Genomic DNA, 24,595 nt, shown 5'->3' on the forward strand with positions numbered 1-24,595 from the left:
CTGCCTCTTTCCCTGACTTCCACCTCTCAGCACTGCCTACCAGACTCTGAACCTCACGCCTCCGCTCGCCCCTTCCTAGGTCACCTCTCCCAGAGCATCCAGAGCTCTCAGTTGCATGGTCCGCCCACAGGCTGCTGGAACCTTCTTCAGTTCTGAGTTGCCAACTCCCCGCCTCCTGTCTGTTCCCTGAGGTGTCCCCGGGCAGGCCTCTGCATGTTTCCTTGGCTTGGGGCAGTAAAAGGCAAAGCCAACCTCCTTCTCCATTCCCAGGAGCTGACTCAGGCCAACCTGGCAGCTCTCTCAGCAGCAAGGGTCCAGCCGGCTTTCTGGGTGTGCTCTGAAGGGTCGCCTCCCTGCCTCTTTCCTCAGTCCAGGGCTGAGGCCTGACCTGACCTGGTCGTGGTCTCCGTCCCCACCTGTATCCTCCTGCCTCCGTGGTTCCGCCTCCCCCTGAAGTGGAGCCACACTGTCAGGAACAGAGGCCAGAGCATGGAAGGGGCCTGTCCATCTAGATCACACATCATGGTGGGACAGAGGGGCTGGAGCCAGGGGCTTAGTGTCCAGGCCAGGCCTTTTTCCTTTGACTTATTAATGAAGATGGCGCCCTCCTCCCTCCCTTTCTCCCTCAAGCTCCAGCCCATTGATCCAGCACTAGGGTTTACCATGGGGGACGGGAGATCCTCATGGATCATGGTCTGGTAACAGAGAGACTCTTAGGCTCTGGGGGACTCTGGTTGTGTATGTAAGGAAGAGTAGGGACTGGGAGGGGCACTCAGGACTATGGAGCTCTCTGGGTCTATAGCAACCCCTGGGCACGATGCTGACTCCCTGGTCTATGGCAACAGGTGTGGGGCCTCAGGGTGGCTGGTACCTCTCACTGGACGCTACAGGGTGGGTGATGGGGTCCAGGTGCTCTGACCTAAGAGGCTCCATACCCCATCCTGTTGATAGAGTCCAAACAGAGCTGGGGAGCCATGGCAAGGCTGGAGTGCAGAGTGAGGGGAAACCCACGGTGGCCAAGAAGGGACATGCCTCAAACCCAGATCATGTCAGGGCTGGGGGTCCTCAAGGTCTTTGAGTTCAACACCCCCACTCCATTTTACAGGCTGGAAAACTGAGGCCAGAGAACTGGGAAACTTGGTCAGGGTCACACAAAGAGTCAGGCAGAGCAGGGGCTAGAATTCAGAGTCACTCATTCCCTCTCTCAAGTAATTATTGAGCATCTGTCCATCAAGTGCCAGGAAGTATTCCCTGTATGGGACACAGGGCAAGTAGACCCCATCCTGACCCCCATGGATTTATTGATTTATTTTGGTCATGCTATATGACACACAGGATATAAGTTTCCCAACCAAGGATCCAACCCATGCCCTCTGCATAGGGAGTACGGAGTCCACAGGCCTCCAGAGAAGCTCCCTGGACTGTACAGTTTAGTGATGATGGCTGGGAAGACAACATACAAGTGAGTTCTATGGATAAGTCCCAGAAATAAAACAATACAAAGGAACAGACATATCAGCAAAGAAGGTAGATGAATGAAAAACAAAAGGCGAAAAAATTAAAATATGTTCACCATCGTTAGTTATTAGGAAAATACAAACTAAAGCCACAATGAGATACTGCCTCATACCTGTTAAAATGGCTAATTATGACAACCGACCAGAATGTGGAGAATTGGGACATTCAGACTCTGCTGGGGGGGATGTACAATGGGACAGCCATTTCAGAAAACAGATTGCAGCTTCTTAAAAAGTCGATCATCATTAACTACCTTTCCTCCCCTAGGTTTTTAGCCAAAAGGAAAGCAAACGTATGCCCACCTAAAGATGTGTCCCTGAATGTTCATAGCAGCTTTATGATGGCCTCAAAGTAAAAACAACCCAAATGTACAGCAATGGGTGTTCAAATAAACAAATGGCAATACACCCATGTATTTGGTATCAGCAATAAGAAAGGAACGAGCTGATACACCCAGTGATGTGGATGAATCTCAAAGTAATCATGGGGAGGCAAAAGAGTCAGGCCGAGAAAGAGTGCATACTGTGGTTCTATTTATAGAAAACTCTAGAAAAATGGAAACAAGTCTATGGCATTAGGAGCGGATCTGTGGTCTCCTGGGGGTGGGGAGGAGGGGTCAAAAGGGATAGGAGACAGCTTCTGAGCGTGATGGATATATGCCCACTCTCTTGATTGGGGTGATGGCTTCTTGGTTGTGCACAAATGTCAAAACTTGTCAAATTGTACTTTTTTTTTTTTTTTTTTGGTTATTCTGTGCCACTTACAGGATCTTAGTTCCCTGACCAAGGATTAAACCTGGGCCCTTGGCAGTGAAAGCTCCAAGTCCTAACCACTGGACCGCCAGGGAATTCTCAGATTGTACATTTTAAATATGAGTGTTTTATTGAGTGTCAAATGCTGTTAGAAACACGGAGGCACCCCCCCAGTATAACATATGGGGCTGGGATAGAGTGACTAGTGAGTAGGAGGTCCCCAGAGGATGTAGCCTTGAGCTGAGAGCGGAATAACAAGAAGTGAGCCATGTGGGCATCTGGGACCGCGTTCTGGCCAGGGGGAGCAACAGTGCAAGGCTCTCCCCGGAGTGGTGAGTAGGAGGGTGGGTGCAGCAAGGGGGCCCGGCTTAGTGCTCTGTGTGAGGACAGACTGGCCCGCTACCTTCCGGATATGCTCCTGGGGTGGCCTTGGGCACCCCTGCTCCCGGTCCAGGAGGGGGACTCAGAACTCAGAGTCTCTGGGAGCAGAGGAAAGCGGTACAGGTTGTCTGGGTTCAGAGCATCCAAGTTCTCCCCAGGGTTGGGGCACTGACTGGCCACTGTCTGACCTCCGGCATGTCTTGAGTCTTGGGGCTCCAGGTCCCTCCTCTGGAGCACGGCAAGGGTACAGGGTTTGTCTCATGGGTGGAGTGGAGGATGTTGCTGTTGGAAGCTGGACAAGGAGCCCCTGGAGATGTAAAGCATAGGTGTGTCGCTGACCCCTGACCCTCCCTTTCTTTGGAGGAGTGGAAGTAGAGAAGCAGATGCCAAGGAGCTGCCCCAACGGCTTCTGGAAATGGGCTGAGTGGGGACCCCCATGTGATGAAGAGAGGGTGATGGTATGGGTGCAGGTGGGGGAATGGGGCAAACATTCAACAGTCGGGGAGGTTAGTGATCATGTATCCCAGAGGCCTCAGAGCAGGGCGTGTCTAGGTCCTTGGAAAGACTGGAATGTGGGTCTGTGGCAAGGAGTGACAGAGGGAACTGGACCAGCCGATGGTGGGAGGTGACCGAGCCCTGGGCTCCATGAGCTGAAGGTGAAGCCTGCCTGGCACAGGGCAAGGAGATTCCCCGCTCTGAAATCCTGAGGGTCCAGCAGACACAGAAACCCCAGGGTGGGAAGAAAGGCTTCTGCTGTATCCAGGCTCTGGCCAGGGGAGGAGTCATTCTGGGGTCAAGGCCAGGGTCATGGTGCTGGGGGCTGAGCTGAGCCTGGCACCTGGACTGGGCAGGAGCTGGGGCTCACTAGGGGTGAAGTACATGCAAAACCTGTGTCCACACAAGAGGTCACTGGGGCTGGGAACTGGCATGCCAGGAGCAGTCATCAGTAGTCGAAAAGCGAAATCAATAACCAGGATTTTGTCTGAACAAGCCCTTTGTGGCCTCATGGCCTCTGTTGGGAGGCTTGTACTACAATGAAGAGAAATAGAGTGGAGGCTCAGGGCTGAGGCACATGGCTCGCTGGTTTGTCTAAATGACTGTAAAAGGAGCTTTCTTTGCTGCTCTTTCCATGTGTGTGTGTGTGTGTGTGTGTGTGTGCTGGTGTGTGTGTTGGTGTGTGTGTATGTGTTTCTTGCTTCCACTCAGGGGACAAGCCCATTGTTGCTAGACTGAAGATCTAAGGCTGAGTATTGAGAGCAGGGGCAGAGGATTGGCCTAGAGAGGGAGAGAAAGCTTGTCTGCAAGCTGGGGGAGCAGCTGGAGAGACAGGGATGGGTTGCGGGGGGAGCGTGCAGAGAGTGCAAGGGAGCCAGGGAAAATATGAGAAAGCAGAGAGGGAGAGAGAGCAACACTCAGTCAGGATGGGAGAGGACACACACGCACGCACACACACACATACACACACACACACGAACACAGATACACAAACAGACACACCAAGAGAGGACAGGAGAGAGCTGAAAGAGAGACAGTGACCCAGAAGGAGAGAGTGAGGTCAGAGACCTGCAGAGCCAGAAAGATCCTGAGGGGCAGGCACCCAGAGAGAGAAAGAGAAACCCAGAGAGGGAGAAAGGACAAGAGAGAGACACAGCCACTCAGAGAGAGGAGAGAGGTTCTGGGATAAAGACAGATCAGGTGTCAAGAGTCATCATGATGGAGGCCTAAAGGGAGGGACACACGTGACAGAGAGCCTGAGACAGAGAAACATGAGGACCCAGAGGGACAGAGATCAGGGGAAGGGCCAGACATCAAGCAGAGGGGACCATGGGGAGAGTTTGAAAGGAGATGCATTTCCTAGAAAGACAGACAGAAGACCATGCGGGAAAGATGGAGGCGGGTCAGGTAGATAAAATAGGAAGAGGGGGAAAGATGCCAAGGATGGTGCATGCTCAGCCTCAGAAGCTGGGAGCTCTCGGGGTTCTGATAGCATCACAGACAGCCTGAGATAGGGATCATGCACAGCAGAAGAACTGGAAGCTAGGATGTGTTAGCACCTGCTGTATACCCAGCACTAGGCCAGGAGCCCCAGCTCGCTCATCTGACGGTCAATTTCCCACGTGTGGTTTTTTTTTCACTAAATTGATTTCCTCCAGGATGGAGGTCATGTCTCACATGGCATATAACACTGCTCAAGAATCCATTCATTGTCGGATGAATATTAAATGAACAAGCAGAGAGCTGCGTGATTGGGTCACTGAGCCAGGAGACATAGGCACTCAAGGTGGGTTACAGGCTGACCCTGATGTCTCCACTGTGGAACTGGGGCAGAACGACATAGGGGCAGACGGCAGCAGAACAAGTGTTAGGGGAGAGCATCACATGCTCTGGTGGCGAGAAGGGTGGAACCTCATCCTCCTGTGCTTTTATCCACATCTGTGCTCCTACTGTGTGCTACTGATGCTTACTGACTCTTTAGCTTCATTGTCTCATTTAGTCCTCACAGCAATCCTATGACGTGGGCATTACCATGATATCATTTTATGGATGAGGCTCATGAAGCCTAGGTTACCGTCCAAGGTCAGATCGCTAGCAGATGGTGCAACCAGGACTGGAAAGAGTCACGCTAACACCAGAACAGAACTCTTAAACCCCCAGTGATCCTGCTTCTCCAACAGTAATGCTACCTGCTATTTGTTCACAGCATTTTGACTTGTGTAGGCTTTTCAAGTTTACTATGTCATTTGTTCTCATGAAAGCTTGCTAGACAGAGTTGTGGAACCAAGGTGTTATTCCCACATAAGAGATAAGAAAACAGAAAGAGTTGAGGGCCATCTGTAAAGGCACAGGTTCATTTGGAGTAACTCAGGACTGAAACTCAGTCAGAGTTCTGCCCAGAACACAATGCAGCCCACAGGTGTAAACCATGCCCAGATGGAACACCCCAGGCTCAGGAAATTGTCTGGGTGCGTGTGGCACTTGGGCTGCCAATACAGGATGTCCAGGGCAAGCCATCAGGAAGGCAGGATTTCAGGACTCTCGAAATAGTATATCTGGGTTTAAATCCTGGCTCTAGCCAGTGATCTTCAGCAAGTTACTGAGCTATTGCATGCTCCTTGTCTATAAAATGGAGATGATAAGAATTTTATCTTTTAGCATTGTTATAAGAATGAAATGAATTAATATTTGTAAAGCACATAACAATCTCAATACATTTGATCAATGTCATTAAATAGATCAAATAAACATGTCAAGTAAGACAGGAAGGGGGAGTGTTCTAGCCTGAAATGGGGTCTCGATTATGGATTCAGAACTCTGGACAGCTCCCCAAGCTTCAGATCCACCATATTGGTTCCATCTGCTCTGTGGAGTTCTTTGGCAGTGAAATGGGTCGGCTCAGGCCCATTTTTTCTCGGTTATGATGAGCTTGAGGATTCTTCCCAGTACCCTTTAATGTCTGTTCTATGAGAAAAAGCGCAAAGCTCTTTACCAGGAAGGCTTGACTTTTCAAAGAGAGGGTGGGGTCATTCCTGCAGTTTATTCTTGAGGAAATGCCCCTTTTTGAGATGAGGGACAGCGCCAGATGTGTGTAGTTGATGTGTAGGACCCAGGGGCTGGTGTTCAGTGTGATCAGGGAATATGACCTCACCAATTCCCCTGATCACTTCTAATTCACCAATTCCTGTCCTTTCAGACCAAGAAAGGACAAGAGTGGAGACAGGGTTGAGGAAAAAACTAAAGGGAGGCTGGAAACATTAAGAGGTTCTTAAAGTTGAGATGTGGGTTAAAGTTTCCATATAGCTCACGGCTTAGAGGCCGAAGTCCTCTGCTTTCCCAGGTATTCCAAAGCTGCTCTGACCTCAGCCAAATCTTGGTATGTTCAAATACTGATGGCAACTCCCTCCTTGTGTGAAGAAATGTCCTTAACATCTCCCATGTATAAACAGCCCCCTATGCACCAAGACCTTTATATTCATTATCTCCTTTAATCCTCACAACAACTCTATGATTAGATGTTGCCAGTCCCATTTTACTGACGGGAAAACTGAGGCTCAGAGAAGTCAAGTAACTCACTGAAAGAAAAACTGCTACCCAGTGGCAAGGCTTTGCTTTTTCTTTTTAAAAATTGACGTATTTATTTTTTACCGCATTGGGCCTTACCTGTGGCACATAGGGTCTTTCATTCCACAGTGTGGGGTCTTCATTGTGGCACAGTGTCTTCTCTCTGGCTGTGGCATACAGGCTCCAGAGCATGTGGGCTCTGTAGTTTTGGTGCATGGGTTTAGTTGCTCCTCAGCATGAGGGATCTTAGTTCCCTGACCAGGGATCAAACCTGAGTCCCCTGCATGGAAAGGCAGATTCTTAACCCCTGGACTACCAGGGGAATTCCAGGGCTTTGCTTTTACTTCCCAAACACACTACTTTTCAAGAAATACCACTCTTAGGGCTAGGAATGCAGCCTTCTGTGAGTTTTCAGTCTCTCTCATGACTGTTTCTTTGTTACTTTCTTTGACTGTAACATGGAGGTCCTGTAGGATACAGCAATGCATTCTTGGAAGGAAAAATTTCTGCATGTCTTATACCTGTCTGTAAGTACAGACACCTTCAATAGTTGAAATCTACTTCAACTCATAGGAAGAAATAAACACTCCTTTGAGATATAAGCTTTTGTTAGGGCTGCCTCTACACAGCCTTGCCTGTTCATGCCCCTCTCTGCTTCTTTCCACAGAGGAGGTGGCCGAAGGGAAGAATGCCATCCTTATCGGGATGAGCCAGTGGAATTCAAACGACCTGGTGGAGCAGATGGAGACCATGGGGAAACTGGAGGAGCATCAAGGTGAGATTCTGCTCCTCTGAGGTCTGGGTGTATACCTATGTGTGTTTTGGAGAGTGGTGGTGGGGGGTCGAAGTGATGGCAATTTGGGGCTAGAACCTGGGTTTTCTGTTAAGAGTCATCTGTCTCTCTTGGGACTTCACCTACAACCTTTGAAATCTGTGACCTGCAGGAATGCTCATGGGGACTTCTGCAGGATTTTCTGTGGCAGAAAAGCTCTAGGATACTTCAACAGGGCTTCCTTTGTTCATCGAATGATCATTCAGGAGGGTGGGTAGTTAAGGGCAGGTGGTGGGGTCCCAGCTCCTAGGACTGCCAGGCCTATGTTGTTGGAATCTTCCAGTAAGGTAGGGTAACCACTGGAGGAGCCTTTGAGAATGGGCACGGGAGAAGAGCAGCAGTTGCAGTTGTCGCTTCCTTTGGTTGAATTGTTGAAGAAGGAGGGGGCTGAGGATAAGTCCAGAGCCTTTTTATGGAGGGGAGTTTTGACCAGGAGCTTAATCAGCAGGCAAGGCAGGCATATCTTTCCAGGCACCCACCCCTCCTGTCCATTTGACTATTTAGCACCATGAGCAGAATATTTGTTGAGCAACTACCATGCATATGTGCTTGGTAGAAAGGACCAAGGGCTTCCCAGGTGGTAAAGAGCCTGCCTGCCAGTGCAGGAGACATAAAAGACATGGGTTTGATCCCTGGGTCGGGAAGATCCCCTGGGCATGGCAACCCACTCCAGTATTCTTGCCTGGAGAATCCCATGGACGGAGGAGCCTGGCGGGCTATAGTCTATAGGGTTGCGCAGTCAGCCATGACTGAAGCGACTTAGCACACATACATGCAGGAGGGACCAAAGGTGATTTAACGGAGGCTTCTGTGTTGTGATATGTGATGCAATGTAAGTCAGAACGTGGGGGCGGGGGTCAACCCTTAATCTGAGGGTTATTGGGTCAGAGGGGAGAGGTGGAATTTTAGAAGGAGGCAGGAGAGGAAGCTCAAGGAAGTGTTCTTGACACTGAACCTATGGAGCCAGGCTTTGAAAGGCAAGTGAAGGATGGAACCAAGAAGTTCATAAAATCTTGGATGACTTAGGAGAACCTGAGGCTCAGAGAGGTGCTGTAGTTGATTATGGTCACACAGCAGTGAATAGCAGGGCTGGGGCTAGAGCCCTATCGGGGATCCAGGGTGCCTCTGCTTCTGTTAGCTTTTCCTATCCCTCCAGCACCCCCGTCTATCACTCCTTCTACTCCTCTCGTCCCCATCTCCTCTTTTCCTTTCTCTCTTGACCCCATTATTTCTCAGTCATGGTCTGCGCCGGGCTACCAATCAGGAGGTATTCAGTGAAATGGTCCTGCTTCAGCCCAGGAGGATGACCATCTTGGTGCTGGCCATCTTGCCCCAGCATCTGTTCATTTTCTTACCCACCCCCTCGTCCATGCTTCCCCCATTCAGAGCCCTCCCCAAAGCAGGTGGCCCATCCTGAGAAATGCACAGGCCTGGTGTAACTGTTCCATTTTACAAATGAAGCACCCAAGGCTCAGAGAAGCTGAATCTTGCCCAAGGTCCTTCAAAGCTAGTAGCAGCATCACCCTCAGATTGCTAGTCTCCTGATTCCAAGACCAGGGCTTCACCTCCCAAATTGGACCAAGCTGGGCAGTTCTTAGAGAGCAAGGAGATTGAACCAGTCAATCCTAAAGGAGATCAACCCTGATTATTCATTGGAAGGGCTGGTGCTGAAGCTGAAGCTCCAATACTTTGGTCACCTGGTGCAAAGAACGGACTCATTGGAAAAGACCTTGATGCTGGGAAAGATTGAGGACAGGAGAAGAAGGGGACTACAGAGGATGAGATGATTGGATGGCATCATCGACTCAATGGACACGAGTTTGAGCAAACTCTGGGAGATAGTGAAGGACAGGGGAGCCTGGCATGCTGCAGTTCATGAGATCGCAAAGAGCAGGACATGACTTACTGACTGAACAACAGCAACAAGGCAGGTCTGAGTTCCTGCAAAGTCAGGTCCAAGCAACCCAGAGTCTTAAAGGCAGGGCTCTCCTGGACCACTGTCACCTTTCCAGAAAGGATGGGCTCTGAGTCTGGTCTCCAAGGCCAGTCCAGAGATGATTTCCCTGTCTCTCCAGCCACACATGTGCAGACAGACACTGGGTCTGCTCTTTCCTCCATTCCCACAACCTGGCAGGAGCCCAGAAGGGGTCATGGACTCCAAGTGCTTCCCCAGGACGGTGTTTGGGAGCAATGAAAAGACAAACCCAGACTTGTACTCACCACCCATCTGGCCATCCCCTCCCATCCCAGCCCGTACTTGTCTGCCAAAGAATGTGTGACTCAGACGCAGTGTGAGCTAAGGAGGTGGTGAGTGAGAAGCAGTGTGAGCTGGGAGGGCACGGGAGGAGGAAGCCGAGGGAGGTCGATGGGAGAGGCTGAAACTGAAGCTCTGGAAGCTGAGAGGTCTGGGTTTGAACCTTGGCCCTGCCTGCCGCTCCATGACTTTGTGGCCAGGAAAGTCACATCATCTCTCCGAGCCTCGGTTTCTCTATCTGCAGAATGGGGCTGGCACACAAGTTGTACGCATTAAATGAGCTGATACTTGCAAAGTGCGTTCAGTGACAGGTCATTATAATGTGGGATGGGGAAGAAGAGTGAAAGGTCTTGCACAAATATAGTTCTAGCAAACATTTTGTGGAGCTCATGAGAGATTGCATTCAGGGCCGTTGTTTGCCTGAGTCTGAGAACTGATGCTGTTTCCTCTCAGTATGAAACGGGGAGCAAGAAGGAGAGAGGGAGAAGGAGGGGATGAGGAAGAGGAAACCAAACCTGTTTCATTCCTTCTGAGTCCCATCCTTCTGTGGACTCACAATGTGAATTCCCACAACATGGCAGAGCACACACACCCATTTCATTCATTGCAACAGTCACTTTTGGAGCTGAGACATGGGCTCAACATAGGATGGTGGGGAAATAAAGACAAGCAGGCTGGTGGTCCTTGTAGGAGCTCACAGCAGAGGAGGGTCATGGTCAAGGCAACAGTGTAGTAAGACAGGCTGAGCCTGGGGCCTGAGGAGAGAGCCTCAGGAGACTGTTTTGGGGAGAGGAAGTTTCTGGAAAAGGCTGCAGTCAAAATTGGTGGTACACCTGAGGTAACCAGAATTTTAAAAGACACATGCACCCCTGTGTTAATTGCAGCACTGTTTACAACAGCTAGGACATGGAAGCAACCTAGATGTCCATCGACAGATGAATGCATAAGGAAGTTGTGGTACATATACACAATGAAATATTACTCAGCTATAAAAAGGAACCAATCTGAGTCAGTTCTAATGAGGTGGATGAAGCTAGAGCCTGCTATACAGAAAGAAGTAAGTTGGAAAGAGAAAGACAAATATCGCATATTAACGCATACATATGGAATCAAGAAAGATAGCACTGATGATCCTTCCTTGCAGGGCAGCAAAGGAGACTTAGACATTTTGGACACAGTGGGGGAAGGAGAGGGTGGGATGATGTGAGAGAATAGTGTTGAAACATATCCATTACCATATGCAAAATAGATAGCCAGTGGGAGTTCGATATATGACGCAGCGGTCTGTGACAACCAGGAGGGGTGGGATGGTGAGGGAAGTGGGAGGGAGGTTCAAGAGGGAGGGAACATATGCATACCTAATGCCAATTCACACTGACGTATGGCAAAGCCATCACAATATTGTAATGATCCTCTAATTTAAAAAAAATGTGGTAGTATAGATCAAGCTCTCACCCTGCCTCCTTCAATGTTGCTGCCCTTCAACGCAGGACTCACTCCAGAGATACCCCCCTGCTCATGGTTCACATCCTGGCCAATCACAGCTACCCTTGATGATAGCCCCCAAATCCATCTCCAGTCAAGACCTCCCCCTTGGGCTCCAGACTCATACTTTCAAGAGCCCCCTACTTGCTCCACCTGGATGTCCCGAAACCACTTCGCACTGCAAATTCCAAATGGAATTTGGAATTTGGACCTTCTTCCTTCTGAACCTTAATTATGTTCTATAGCTCGTCTTTGATCTTCTCAGTCATTTAGAGCCTGTGTTGCATAGACACGTTCAGACTCCTCTGCTATCTCCAGTTCTTGAGGGTGCTAATTCTGGTGCATGTGTGTGCATGTATGTGTGTGTGTGTGTGTGTGTGTGTGTGTGTATCTGCATGCATGCTATCTGTCTCCCATGAGTTTTGCTTCTTCGTTTTTGACTGTGAACTCATCCTGTTCAGCGCCCCACCCTTTTCTTTTGTATGGGACTCTTGTGTCCCCCAGCTTTTGAAAATGTCCTTCTAGAGATTGATCTTGTGTTTCTGCTGCACCTGAGGGTCTCACTGATCTTGGACATTTATATGCTGAATTTACAGGTTTGTTTCCATTCTACATGAGTGGTGTAAATTTAGACCCTACACTCATAGGTAGCAAGGGCTTAGAGTTTTAATTACTCATGTATGAGTGTTTTCTCCCACTGTCTGTGGATGGCCTTTTTTTTTTTTTTCTGCTTCCCCAGAGGAATTTTGCTTTTTTTTTAAAAAAATTATTGAAGTATAGTTGATTTAAAATGTGTTAATTTCTTCTGTTCAGAAAGGTGACTCAGTTATGTATATATATATATTCTTTCGCATTATGGCTTGTCACAGGATACTGAAGATGGTTTCCTGCGCTATAAAGTAGGACCTTGTTGTTCTTTCTGTCTTTGAGACTGACTCTTTTGGGGGACTTGTTATTTTTACCCACATTATAGTATTCTCTACAGTAGATGTACCATAATTTATTTAACCACTGTGCAGTGATAGACATTGGGATTTTTCACCATTAAAACAATGATCCATGCGTGGAGTATAAGCAGCTGAAACTTGTAATAGATACTGCTAAACAGTTTTCTAAAAGAGCCATGTTAATGTATATCCATTCCAACTGTGGATCAGGTGAACCACTTCTCCCACAAGCTCACCAGACTTAATCTTATCAAACATTAAGATTGTACCTGATTGACAGGTGAAGACATTTTCTTGTTCTGATTTGTACTTACCTGATGGGGGCAGGAGGAGAAGGGGATGACCCAGGATGAGATGGCTGGATGGCATCACGGACTCGATGGATGTGAGTCTGAGTGAACTCCAGGAGATGGTGATGAACAGGGAGGCCTGGTGTGCTGCGATTCATGGGGACGCAAAGAGTCGGACACGACTGAGCGACTGACCTGACCTAACCTGATGGCTAGTGAGAGTGGTCATTTTTTCATAGGTGTGTTGACTATTTTCTTTTTTCTGTTTCTTAATTACGGCTTTTGTTCATCTCCTATTGAATTGTCTTTTTATTATTAAAAGTGAAAGCGAAAGTTGCTCAGTGATGTCCAGCTCTTTGCAACCCCATGGACTATACAGTCCATTCAATTCTCCAGGCCAGAATATTACAGTGGGTAGCCATTCCTTTCTCCAGGGGATCTTCCCAACCCAGGGACTAAACCCAGGTTATTGGTTTCTAGGAATTCTTTACCTATTGTATGAATATAAATAATTCATCTGCTATAGATTTGAAATATTTGTCTCTTAAATTCCTGCCACTTGGCTGAATTTTCATATTAGCTCTAATAATTTGTCAGTTGACTCTCGGGTTTTTTTTTTTTTTTTTTAGGGAGAGTGTCAGATTGTTTACAAATCTCAGCAGTTATATCCTTGCCAATATTTAGCCAGCTTACTTATTTTTCTTATTCAGTTGCATTGCACAGGATCTTCAGATAGATGCTGAGTGGCGAGAGTGATCCGGGCTTTGATCTCCCCTCTTCTCTTCTCATCCTTTTCCCTCCCCCTTCCTCCTCATTCTTCTCAGCTAAGTGTACTGAGGGATGATTTACATTAGGTAAATTCATCCTTTTTAGTGTATAGTTTTTACTTCTGCTTCCTAAATTCCACGACTTCCTTTTGGATTTACTTCATCTGTTAACTGAAACATCTCAAGACATTCTTTCAAGTAGGAACTGCTGACAATCATTTTCTAAGTCTTTGCATTTCTCAGCGTGCATTCATTTGGCAAGTTTGCCTGCATCCATAATCATATTCCAAACTATTTTGAAGACATTCCTCATGGCCTTCTTGAATTTAGTGTTGTTGGTGAGACGTCTGAGGCAAATTTGTGAGTAATCTGTTTTTCCTTCTTGTTGAAACTCAGTTTTTAAAAGCTTCATTCTTTGCATTCTAAACTCACAACCAAGTTTGCAGATGAGGTTTTGTTCTTTGCCGTGTCTGAACTTGGTGTCCTCTTTTTTCATTACTGTGACATCTTCTTTCGATTATCTCTTCAACTCTTTCTGTCTCTGTATTTTTTCCTTCCAAAACTTCTATTAGGTAGATGCTGGAACCATGTCTCCACTTTCCCTGTCTATTCTTATTTTCTGGTCTTTGCTGGGTTCTGGAGCAGTCTGGTTCCAGCTAACCAACAGTGCACGAATTTTTCTCTTCTTTGGCTATTTCCTATCTTCTGATTAACTCTTCTATGTAGTGTGTGTGTGTGTGTGTGTGTGTTTTAAAGCAATCATCTTTTCATTTTCATGCACTCTGGTTGATTCTCTTTCATAATAATCTGATATGAATGCCTTGGACTCATTCTGTGCTGTTTAGAGCATCTATCTCCTTGTCCTTCTCAGTTTCAGAGTTTTCTGGTAGGTCAGAGGAGGATAGAAATAAACCACTCACACGTCAGACTGGATTAATTAGCCAAAGATCCATAAGTGAGATTATAACACAGAGCAGGAGCGAGTTTGGTTCTAATTGTCTAAGGAAGCACACAGCTGTCATTAACATTGTCCAAGTAAAGCAGTCTTGCCAAGTTCTTTTTTTAACTGAGACACAATTCACATATCATAAAATTCATCCCTTTAAAGTGCACAATTTTATGGTTTTTAATATAGTATTGAAGGTATGCAATTATCACTATTATCTGGTTCCAGAATATTTTTGTCACCCCCCTTCCCTCTCCCACAAAAAAACGCCATATCCATGAGCAGTCACTCCCCACTTTTCTACCCCCAGGGCCCTGGAATTTCGTATACATGCAGTCAGACAATGTGTTTTTGTGTGTGTCTGATGTCTTATCTAGCATAATGTTTTTAAGATCCTTCCATGTTGTACATTGAATCAGTACTTCATTCCACTTTGAGGGTGAATAATATTCTATAGTATGGGTATATCAGGTGGCTTCCCCGGTGGCTCAGAGAGTAAAGCACCTGCCTGCACTGCCGGAGACCTGAGTTCAATTCCTTGGTCAGGAAGATGCCCTGGAGAAGGAAATGGCAACCCACTCCAGTATTCTTGCCTGGAAAATCCCATGGACAGAGGAGCCTGGTGGGCTACAGTCCATGGGGTCGCAAAGTGTCAGACATGACTGAGCGGCTAACACACACGTGGGTATATCACATATTGGTTATCCATTCATCAGTCAATGGATGTTGGGTTGTTTCCACTTCTTGGCTATTATAAATAATGCTGTAAAATTTTTTGTGTACAACTTTTTGTGCAAACATATTTTCTTTTGAGTATATATATATATATGAGTAGAGTTGCTGTATCGTGTGGTAACTGTTTAACTTTTGGGAGAACTGACAAACTCTTTTCCAAAGTGGCTGCACTACTTCACATTCCTACCAAGAGTTCGAATTTCTCTACATTCTTGCCAACACTCGTTACTGTCTGTCTTTTGGGTTACCGTCATCCTAGTTGGGGGAAGTGGCACATACTTGTGGTTTTGATTTGCATCTCCCTAACAACTAATGATGTTGAGCTTCTTTTCATGTGCTTATTGGTCATTATTCATCTTCTTTAAAGAAATATATATTCAAATCTTTTGCTTATTTAAAAATTTGATTGTCTTGAGAAATCCCTGGCAGTTGAGTGGTTAGGGCATCATCTTTCCATTGCAGAGGAAACCAGCTTGATCCCTGGTTTAGGAACTAAGATCTCACATGCTGTGCAGTGTGGCCGAAAAAACATTGGGTTGTCTTTTTATTGTAGAGCTGTAAGAGTTCTTTATATATTCTGGATGCTATACCCTTATGAGTTATATAATTTACATATATTTCTCATTCTGTGGATTGTATTTTCACTTTCTTGTTAATGTCCTTTGGAGCACAAATTTTAAAATTTTTAGGAAGTCCAATTTATTTATTTTTTATTTTATTGTTTGTGCTTTTGTTGCCATATTTAAAAAGCTATTGGCTAATGCAAGATCCTGAAAAATTTATTCCATGTTTTCTCTTAAGAGTTTCATGGTTTCAACTTTTATATTTAGGCCTTTGATCCACTTTGAGTTAATTTTTGTGTATGGTGTGAGGTAGGGATTCAACTTCATTCTTTTGCATGTGGGTAACCAGTGGTACTAGCACTGGTAGTACCAGTAGTGGTACTGGTAGTACTGAAAAAAATTTATTCTTTTCTCCATTTAATTATCTTGGTACCCTTGTCAAAAATCAATTGATCATAAACATACGGATTTAATTTTTGACTTTCACTTCTATTCCACTGATATATATGTCTATCTTTATGCCAGTATCACAGAGTCTTGATTACTGCACACTTATAGTAAGTTTGAAATCAGATAGTGGGAGTCCAGCAACTTTTTTTATTTTGCAAGTTCTTTTCTTGCAAGTTTGTTTGGTTCTTCTGTGTTCCTCACATTTCCATATGAATTTTAGAACCAATTTCTGCAAAAAATATACCTGCAATTTTGATAGGGATTGTTGTTGAATCTTGTAGATCAATTTTGGAAGTATTGCTAGATTAACAATATTAGTCTTTAATGCATGAATGTGGAAAGTCTTTCCATTTATTTAGGTCTTCTTTAATTTATTTTAATTATGTTTTACATATAGTTTTCAGTGTACAAGTCTTACATTTATTAAATTTATTCCTAAATGTTTTATTCTTTTTGATGCTATTATAATCAAAATAGATTATTTATTGCAAGTGTATAGACATATGATTTATTTTTGTAAACTGGTATTGTATCCTTCCTCTTTGCTGAACTCATTTATTGGTTTTATTTTGGGGGGATTCCTTAGGATTTTCTATTTATTCTGCCTCCAAATAGAGGTAGTTTCACTTCTTCTTATCCAATCTGGATGCTTTTTATTCCCTTTCCTTGTCTCATTTTCCTGACTAGATTCTCCAGTATAATACTGAATAGAAATGATAAATAAGAACCAGGCTTCTCTCATGGGCTCAGTGGTAAAGAAGCTGCCTGCCAATGCAGGAGACATAGGTTCTATCCCTGATCTGGGAAGATTCCACATACCAAGGAGCAACAAAGCCCATGTGCCACATCTCCTGACCCCAAGCCCTAGAGCCTGGGAACCACAACTACTGAGCCCACCAGCTTCAACTACTGAGGCCCGAGTGCCCTAGAGCTGATAGCAACAACAGAAGACACCACAATAAGAAGCTTGTGCACCAACTAGCGAGTAGCCCCCTCTCGCAGCAACTAGAGAAAAGCTCATGCAGCAACAAAGACCCAGCAACAATCAGAAACAAAAATAAATAAAGTGATGAGCGCCAACATCTTACCTTGTTTCTGATCATAGGGGAAAACTTTTAATTCTTTCATCATTAAATATGATGTTAGCTGTGGGTTTTTTTTTGTAGTAGTAGTCTTTTATGTTGAAGAAATTCCCTCCAATTACTGGTTTCTTGAGTGGTTTTGTAAAGGATGTTAGATTTTGCCAAATGCTTTTTCTGCATCTATTGAAGTGATCATGTGGTTTTTGTTCTTTATTATATTATAATGATTATAATACAATATTTTGTCCTTCAGTGTATTACATTGATTGATTTTCATATATTGAACAATGTTTCATTCCTGGGATAAATTCCACTTGGATCTTGCCATGTCACTAATCTTTTATGTTCAGGGTTTACAAATCTCTTCCAGATTAATTTATACTAATAGTCTATGAACTGTTACTCAAGAGACTCTTTACAATCAGGGCCCTTCTTATTTTGAAACAAACTTAGTGTCATCAAGGCCACATTCTCATTGAGACAAAGGGAGCAGTCGTTGTTTAGGTGTCCTTGATCAATTTCTCTGCCTCCAGCTTTCCAGAGAGCTATTTTTTTCCCCTACTACTTACCTTCTGACTCTAGTTTATAACCTTATTTCTAGATATGTAGTTCTTAAAGAGTGGTCCCTGGACCCATGAAATTAGCATCACTTGGAAGCTGTCAGAAATATGAACTTTGGACTTATTGAATCAGGATCAGTAGGGCTCAGAATCAGTTTGCTAGCCCTTTGGGAGATTCTGGTGCTTGCTAAATTTGAGAGCCATTTATGATGATGATATTAAGCTGGTTGAAGGAACCCACAGATTCATTTTCCTGTACTCTACTTCCTTCAGTCATTGAGTTTGCTATCTTTCTTCTACACTGTTGGTTTTCCTCTAATATTTGTTCATATTTGGATACATACTCTGCTTTGTGTTTGCAGTTCCCCCTTAGCCTCTCTCTGAGTGGTGTGATATGTCTGTTTACTGCAAGCTTCCACCATCTTATTATTGGGGAGGGTCGGAGCTGCTTCTGGGTGAGTTGAACCATTAGTTTCTGGGTATTTTGCTCCTCTTGGGTATTTTCAGCCTCCCAAGCTGTCCTGTCCCTCAAACTCGGCCCTTCTCACACCTGGGCATAGATGCCTCTGCGTATGAAAGCAGGGGCTGGTGAATGGGGTGAGGGGGCATTCCAATCACCTGGCTTCTCTCCCATGGAAGCCCAGACAGTGGCAAAACCTCCTTTTGCTTCTGTGTTTTCCACCTGTGACCCTGCCAGTCCCTCTGAGCTGCCTCCACCTTTGGCTCCAGACTTTCCTTTGCAGGATTGAGATTATGGTTTCCTTTCACATGGCTTGGTTTTATGGACATTTGACCTTCACAGTCACACAAAGGCTCTACACAGAAAAGGGTCTCACACTAGAGTTTATGCTCTGCTGTTGCCATCTTGAAATTCTTAATCATTTTAAACAAAAACCCTGTATGTTCATTTGGCCTGGGTCTTGCAAATTCTGTAGCTAGCTCTGCTGCCCTCCATCCAATCCCTCTATGTCCTGCCTTTTGGGGGTGCCTCACAGTCTCTGATGTGCCAGGACATCCTTTCCTATTTTACAGTGCTGTGAAAAATGAAAAAGTCAAAGTGTTAGTCACTCAGTCATGTCTGACTCTTTGCAACTCCTATGGACTGTAGCCTGCCAGACTCCTCTGTTCATGGAATTCTTCAGGCAAGAATAATGGAGTGGGTATCCATTCCCTTCTCCAGGGGATCTTCCCAACCCAGGGAACCTGGATCTCCTTCACTGCAGTCAGATTCTTTACCATCTGAACCGCTAGGGATGCTACTAAAGATTAACTCACATAAAATGGTTAATGTCATTTTCTGGGGGTTTGGGACAGGAGAAAAAGGCTAGATCAGTTTGCCAGTTGACCAACTTTAGCCAATCCTACTGTGATGCTTCTAAAATAGACAGAAGGAAGTATAAGTCCCCCCAGCCTGGCATGTAAGCCCATCCTGATTCTACCCTTTCTTCTAACAATTATCGTTGTCTATTGTCATGATCCCTGCTGGAGTCAGACAGCCCTGCAATGGCTATCATGAAGGATGTCATGAATACACTGGGACTGTCAGGTCATGGCTAGATCTGGCAATCTCAAGGTCATCTCTACTCTTGTATCCATGACTTCCAGGCCATACCTCCCTCTTCTGTTCACACTGAGTTCCAGCCAAATGCCCAGCGGCTGCTTGCTGACTCTCAAGCCCACTTGAGCTTGTCTGTTTTTCCCCCCGTTTCCTCTCCAGCTCTTGTAATTCTGTGCCCTTCCCCAGTGAACCTCCCTGATGGTCCAGTCTCTCCCAGACCACCTCCCAGTTGCCCAGCATAGCTTGCTTGGGCCACCCGTGTAGTACTGACCTGTGTGCCTTTCTGGGTGGGTACTCTGCCTGCCTTTCTGCACCTGAAGCAGTGAGGGCCTCATCACGCATTCATGCCCTCCTTCCATCATTTATGCATTCAGAACACATGTACTGTGACTTACTCTGTGTCGGACCCTGTGCCGGTCAATGCTGGGGACACAGTGATGACTCAGAAATAGACTCAGAATTGACTGGCTCCCAGACTTGGGGGTGGGGCGGTTACAGGCCAGTGAGCTAATTACCCTAACAAGAGTGAGAACAAGGTCCAGAGGGATCAGAGAAGGACAGAGCCAGAGCTGAGACGTGAGGCATGAAGGAGGCCTCTCGGGACTCTGGACAGACCCATAAGGCTGCAGCAGGAGGAGGGGACGGCAGGTGTGAAGATGCGGCGGGAGGCACGAGAAGGCAGGGAAGTTCGGGGAGCTGCACAGAGTTCACCTTGATGAAAGTTGGGATGCTAGATATTGGGCTGCTGCTGCTAAGTCGCTTCAGTCGTGTCCGACTCTGTGCGACCCCACAGATGGCAGCCCACCAGGCTCCCCCGTCCCTGGGATTCTCCAGGTAAGAACACCAGAGTGGGTTGCCACTTCCTTCTCCAATGCATGGAAGTGAAAAGTGAAAGTGAAGTCGCTCAGTCGTGTCTGACTCTTTGCAACCCCATGGACTGCAGCCCACCAGGCTCCTCTGTCCATGGGATTTTCCAGGCAAGAGTACTGGAGTGAGGGGCCATTGCCTTCTCCAAATACTGGGCTGAGTGGTGGCCAAAGGAGTCAAGCGGTCTGAGAGAAGAGGTAGGCGTGGGGATGTTGAAGATGAAACCCTGAACATCAGGGTGAGGAGTTGCAGCCCTCTCAAGAGTATCCCTGGGGACCCATGGAGTAGTTTAAGTGGGAGTGACAAGCCATATTTTAGAAAGGTAGTGTAGAGGATAACAGGAGGGACCAGGAATGAGAGTAGAGGGCATTGTGATGGACCAGATGAGAGGTAATGAGAGTGAATCTTTTCTTTAAAAACATTTCTTTTTGGCTACGCTGGGTCTCCACTGCTGCAGGTGGGCTTTCTCCAGCTGCAGGGAGCAGGGCCTGCTCTCCAGCTGCGGTGCGTAGGCTTCTCATTTTGGTGACTTCTTTTGTTGTGGAGCACAGGTTCTAGGGATCGCGGGCTTCGGGAGTTGCTGCACGTGGGCTCCGCGGCTGTGCGGTGCACAGGCTTACTTGCTCTAGGATCTTCCTGGACCCGGATTGAACCTGTGTCCCCTGAATTGGCAGGTGGATTCTTAGCCACTGGCCCACCAGGGAAGTCTGGAGGGCGAATCTTGACCTTGCAGCTCAGCAGAGGCTCAGCGTCTGGGGAGCACCCTGAGCAGGGAGGGAGGTGTGTGGTTTCTTTCCTTCTCAGCCCTACTTCATGAGTTGAGTTACCAGGCTGGCCAGAACCTAGTTCAGACCCCCAAGTCTTGGCAGATCACGGGTCTTCAGCTGCTCATATTCCTGCTCCATGGGGTCTTCCCAGATACTTTTCTGACATGTCAGAAGCTGAATTCCTGATTTCTTCTTCCCCAAGGCCCATCTGCCTGAATGGCTTCCCCAGCAGCCATCCTCCCAATTCAGGTATTTGGTGATTGCGTGTCTTTTCTTGCCCGCCCACTTTGCTCCTCTCGCTCTTGGGGAACGCACAGTTTGATGGAGGGGGATTGGAAAGAGGAAATATAAAATCACTCGGGAATCATGAGCAGAATACCCTGTAGCAGCATCTTCTTGGAGGAGATGACAGAGCTGAGATGCGTGTGTGAGGTTGGGACAGGCAGGGCTCGTGGGTGACAGAGGACCAGCCCTCCCGGTACCCAGCCCTCCCTGTGTAGCCTGTCATGTTCGTAGGGGTTACTGGCAGCTTCTGCATTTGAAGAAAACTCTAGCCAAGGCGAGGCTGTTGGGCCCAGGGGCCCTGGAAAGCTTAGGCCAAGTGGGGTCTCATTTAGACAGTGGCAGAGACAGCTGCACATCTGGTTAATCACCCTCATCCTGGGAGCCCGCTAATCAGGAAGCCGGCTTCACCGCCTCCAACTCCTCTGCACACCTGCTGGCGGCTGCAAGGGAAGACAGAGCCGAGCCAAGAGTCAGCGGCTGGGCAGGGAAGGCCAGCTTCCCGCTGCTCGGGCTCCACACCTCCCTTGTCACACAGCAAGCTCCTTCTTGTCCAGGTTCGTGGCCTTACCAGGCCCCTCAGACACCGGGCTCAGGCATGCAAGCTTCAGTAACCCTGAAGGTCGGCTCCAGCTTCTGGGTGCTTCTCCCCAGCGCTCCTTACCGACAGCCCCTTCTCCATGCCCCCCTGCTCCCCCCTCTTCAACCCCTGACACCCCACTTCAGGAAGCACTGTCCTCATGGCCTGAGGCATTGCCGGAAGCCTCTGCTCTAGAAAGCCCCTTTCTGGGACTTCCCCGGTGGTCCAGTAGCTAAGATTTCACGCTCCCAGTGCAGGGGACCTGAGTTCCATCCTTGGTTGGGGAGCCAGATCTCACCTGCCACAACTAAAGATCCTGCATTTGTTGTTGTTCAGTCGCTCAGTTGTGTCTGACTCTTTGCGGTCCCATGGGCTGCAGCATGCCAGGCTTCCCTGTCCATCACCATCTCCCAGAGCTTGCTCAAGCTCAAGTCCATTGAGTCGGTGATGCCATCCAACCATCTCATCCTCCATCGTCCCTTTCACCTCCAGCCTTCAATCTTTCCCATCATCAGGATCTTTTCCAATGCAGGCCACAACTAAGGGAGAGAGAGAAAAAAAGATCGTGCCTGCTGCAACAAAGACCTGATGCGGCCAAATAAATAAGTAAATTTAAAAAAAAATAGAAAGCCCCCCTGCCCCCAGTAGGAGGCAGAGGTCATGGGAGAGCCTCCATTAGGTGTGGGGCATTGAAAGGGACCAGATCTGAAATCGGGTTAGTGACTTTCTCCTTCTGAGCCTGTCTCTTTATCTGTGAAGGTGGCCTTTTCTGCCCAGGTGTGAGATCTCAGTGACCTAGCAATTGGGTCAGCACTGGGCAGACCACAAAGCCCCTGCAGCCCAGAGGCAGCCTTTCTGGTTTCCACCACTGAGCCCACATGGTGAGGGGAGCTCTGACCTCCCTTTCTAACAGTCTTCCTTCTGCCCAGGTGACACCAGTGTGAATCTGTACCAGCATCTCAGTGACACTCCCTCCTGGCTTCTTTCCACCTCTGCACCCCTGCTCCACCACCCCTGCCCCTAGTCTTAATGCCCCAGCTCCACTCCCCCACCAGGCATTATGCCCACTGAAATCTTGCCCAGGCTACAAATCCTATTTCCTTTCTGGTAATGAAATATTGCTTGATATCAGCATCTTTTAAACCATCCAGGTGAGTCGCTTCCAGGGCCTGGCATGAGAACAGGGAGGTGGTGGACCAGACCTAGCTCATCCCTCGGCTGGACACCTCCCCATTCCCTACGGTCTGGCAGAGGGAGAGTAGGTCCTGGAGAAACACTGGAGGTCTATGTGCTGTGGTCAGGGCTGCGACCTGTGCTCTGAAAAGCCCCGGGTTTGGGGTGGTGGTGGTGGTGTTCAGTTGCTAAATCGTGTCCAACTCTTTGTGACCCCATGGACTGCAGCACACCTGATCTCCCTGTCCCTCACTACCTCCCGGAGTTTGCCCAAGTTCATGTCCATTGAGACAGTGATGCTATCCAACCATCTCATCCTCTGCTGTCCTCTTCTTTCGCCGTTAATCTTTCCCAGCCTCAGGGTCTTTTCCAATCAGTCGGCTGTTTACATCAGGTGGCCAAAGTATTGGAGCTTCATCTTTAGCACCAGTCCCTGGATTTGGGATGAATGATCTCAATTCTGAATGATTTCATCTTCGTGTCTGTGCTTTGTAAGTGCCGCCTGATGGACAGTGGAGCACGTGCCGGGGCCTGGGAGCTTGGTTTACGCGTGGTGCTGTCCACATGGCCTGAGCCATCGCTGGAAGCCTCTGCCCTAGAAAGCTCCCTTTCCCTCCCTTCCAGGATGGGCTCTTGGCCTCCGCTCTCCTGCCCTCTGGCTCCCTGGCCCCACCCAGCTTCCTCCTCCCTGTACGTGTACGTGCCCACGGGGAGCTACTCTCTTCCCCCAAGCAGGGGCCTGGGTGCCGGGAGAGTTGAGGTCAGAGGCATAGATCCCAGTGTCTCAGGGCAGAGCAAGTGTCCCCGCCAGGGGCTGGCAGGGCTGTAGTGCATTCGGTGGGTGACTCAGACAAGCAGACCTCTCACCCACCCATCCAGGGACCTAAGGCATTTTGATGCGGAGGCTGCAGTACTCTTGGGAGTCGCCTGCCTGCCCAGGGGGTTGGGACAGCAGGCAGTGGGAAGGGCGGATGCATGGCGCCCAGCGTTCTTGCTCTCAGTCATGGCACAGTGCCCAGGTCTGGCAGCTGGTGGGAGGGGGAAGCTAGTAGCATGTGGCTGCTGGGTTTGGGGGCCAAGTTGAGGAGTGGGGCCCCCAGGCACCTGTGAGTGTCTACGCTCACCTCTTGAGTATCCCTGTGCATGAGAGAGCATAACATTAAACAGCAAATAAAAGCCACCCAGACAGGTCAAGAGAGGACAAAAGGAAAAACTGTATTTTTTAGTGCCTTTTAATCTTTTTTCTTTTTCTTTTTTTTTTTCGCCACATCACGGGGCTTATGGGATCTTAGTTCCCCAACCAGGGATTGAACCAGCGCCCTTGGCAGTGAAATCATGGAATTCTAACCACTGGACCACCAGGAAATTCCATTTTTCTTTCTTTCTGAACGAGGGCCCCTGCATTTTCATTTTGCACTGGGCCCTGCTAATGATGTAGGTGGTTTGGGGCACAGTAGAAATGTCAGGAGACTCAAGTTTGGAAGAGTTAGCAACTCCCTCTGCCTATCCAGGCACAGTTTTCTTCTCTGCTGCGTGCCTGCTCCCCCACTCCTGCCTTTCCTTGGGCTCAGTGTACAGCAGACACAGTCCTATTTTCTCTCCCTGTCAAAGCTCTCTTTGCCCCGAGGCTCCCAAGTTGTGAGAGCCTGCCACACCCTCCCTGGGGTCCCTGGGTCAGAGTGAGTCTCTGCCTCCTTCTTGGTCATCTCACCTTGACTTTCTCATCTCCACATCCCCCACGGCTCCC

At 47.7% G+C, this 24,595-nt stretch overlaps 1 protein-coding gene across 1 annotated transcript in view; it reads left to right on the forward strand.

Moving 5' to 3' along the window:
- The window catches only part of PITPNM3 (PITPNM family member 3), a 91,883-nt gene that overhangs the window by 21,808 nt on the left and 45,480 nt on the right, over positions 1-24,595 (forward strand). Inside the window, exon 5 of the mRNA XM_068977443.1 lies at positions 7,378-7,485. Coding sequence (XP_068833544.1) covers positions 7,378-7,485 — 108 coding nt within the window. The remainder of the gene's footprint in view (positions 1-7,377; positions 7,486-24,595) is intronic.

This window comes from Capricornis sumatraensis, chromosome 8 (assembly GCF_032405125.1).
Source record: "Capricornis sumatraensis isolate serow.1 chromosome 8, serow.2, whole genome shotgun sequence".
In the NCBI taxonomy this organism is placed as follows: Eukaryota; Metazoa; Chordata; class Mammalia; order Artiodactyla; family Bovidae; genus Capricornis; species Capricornis sumatraensis.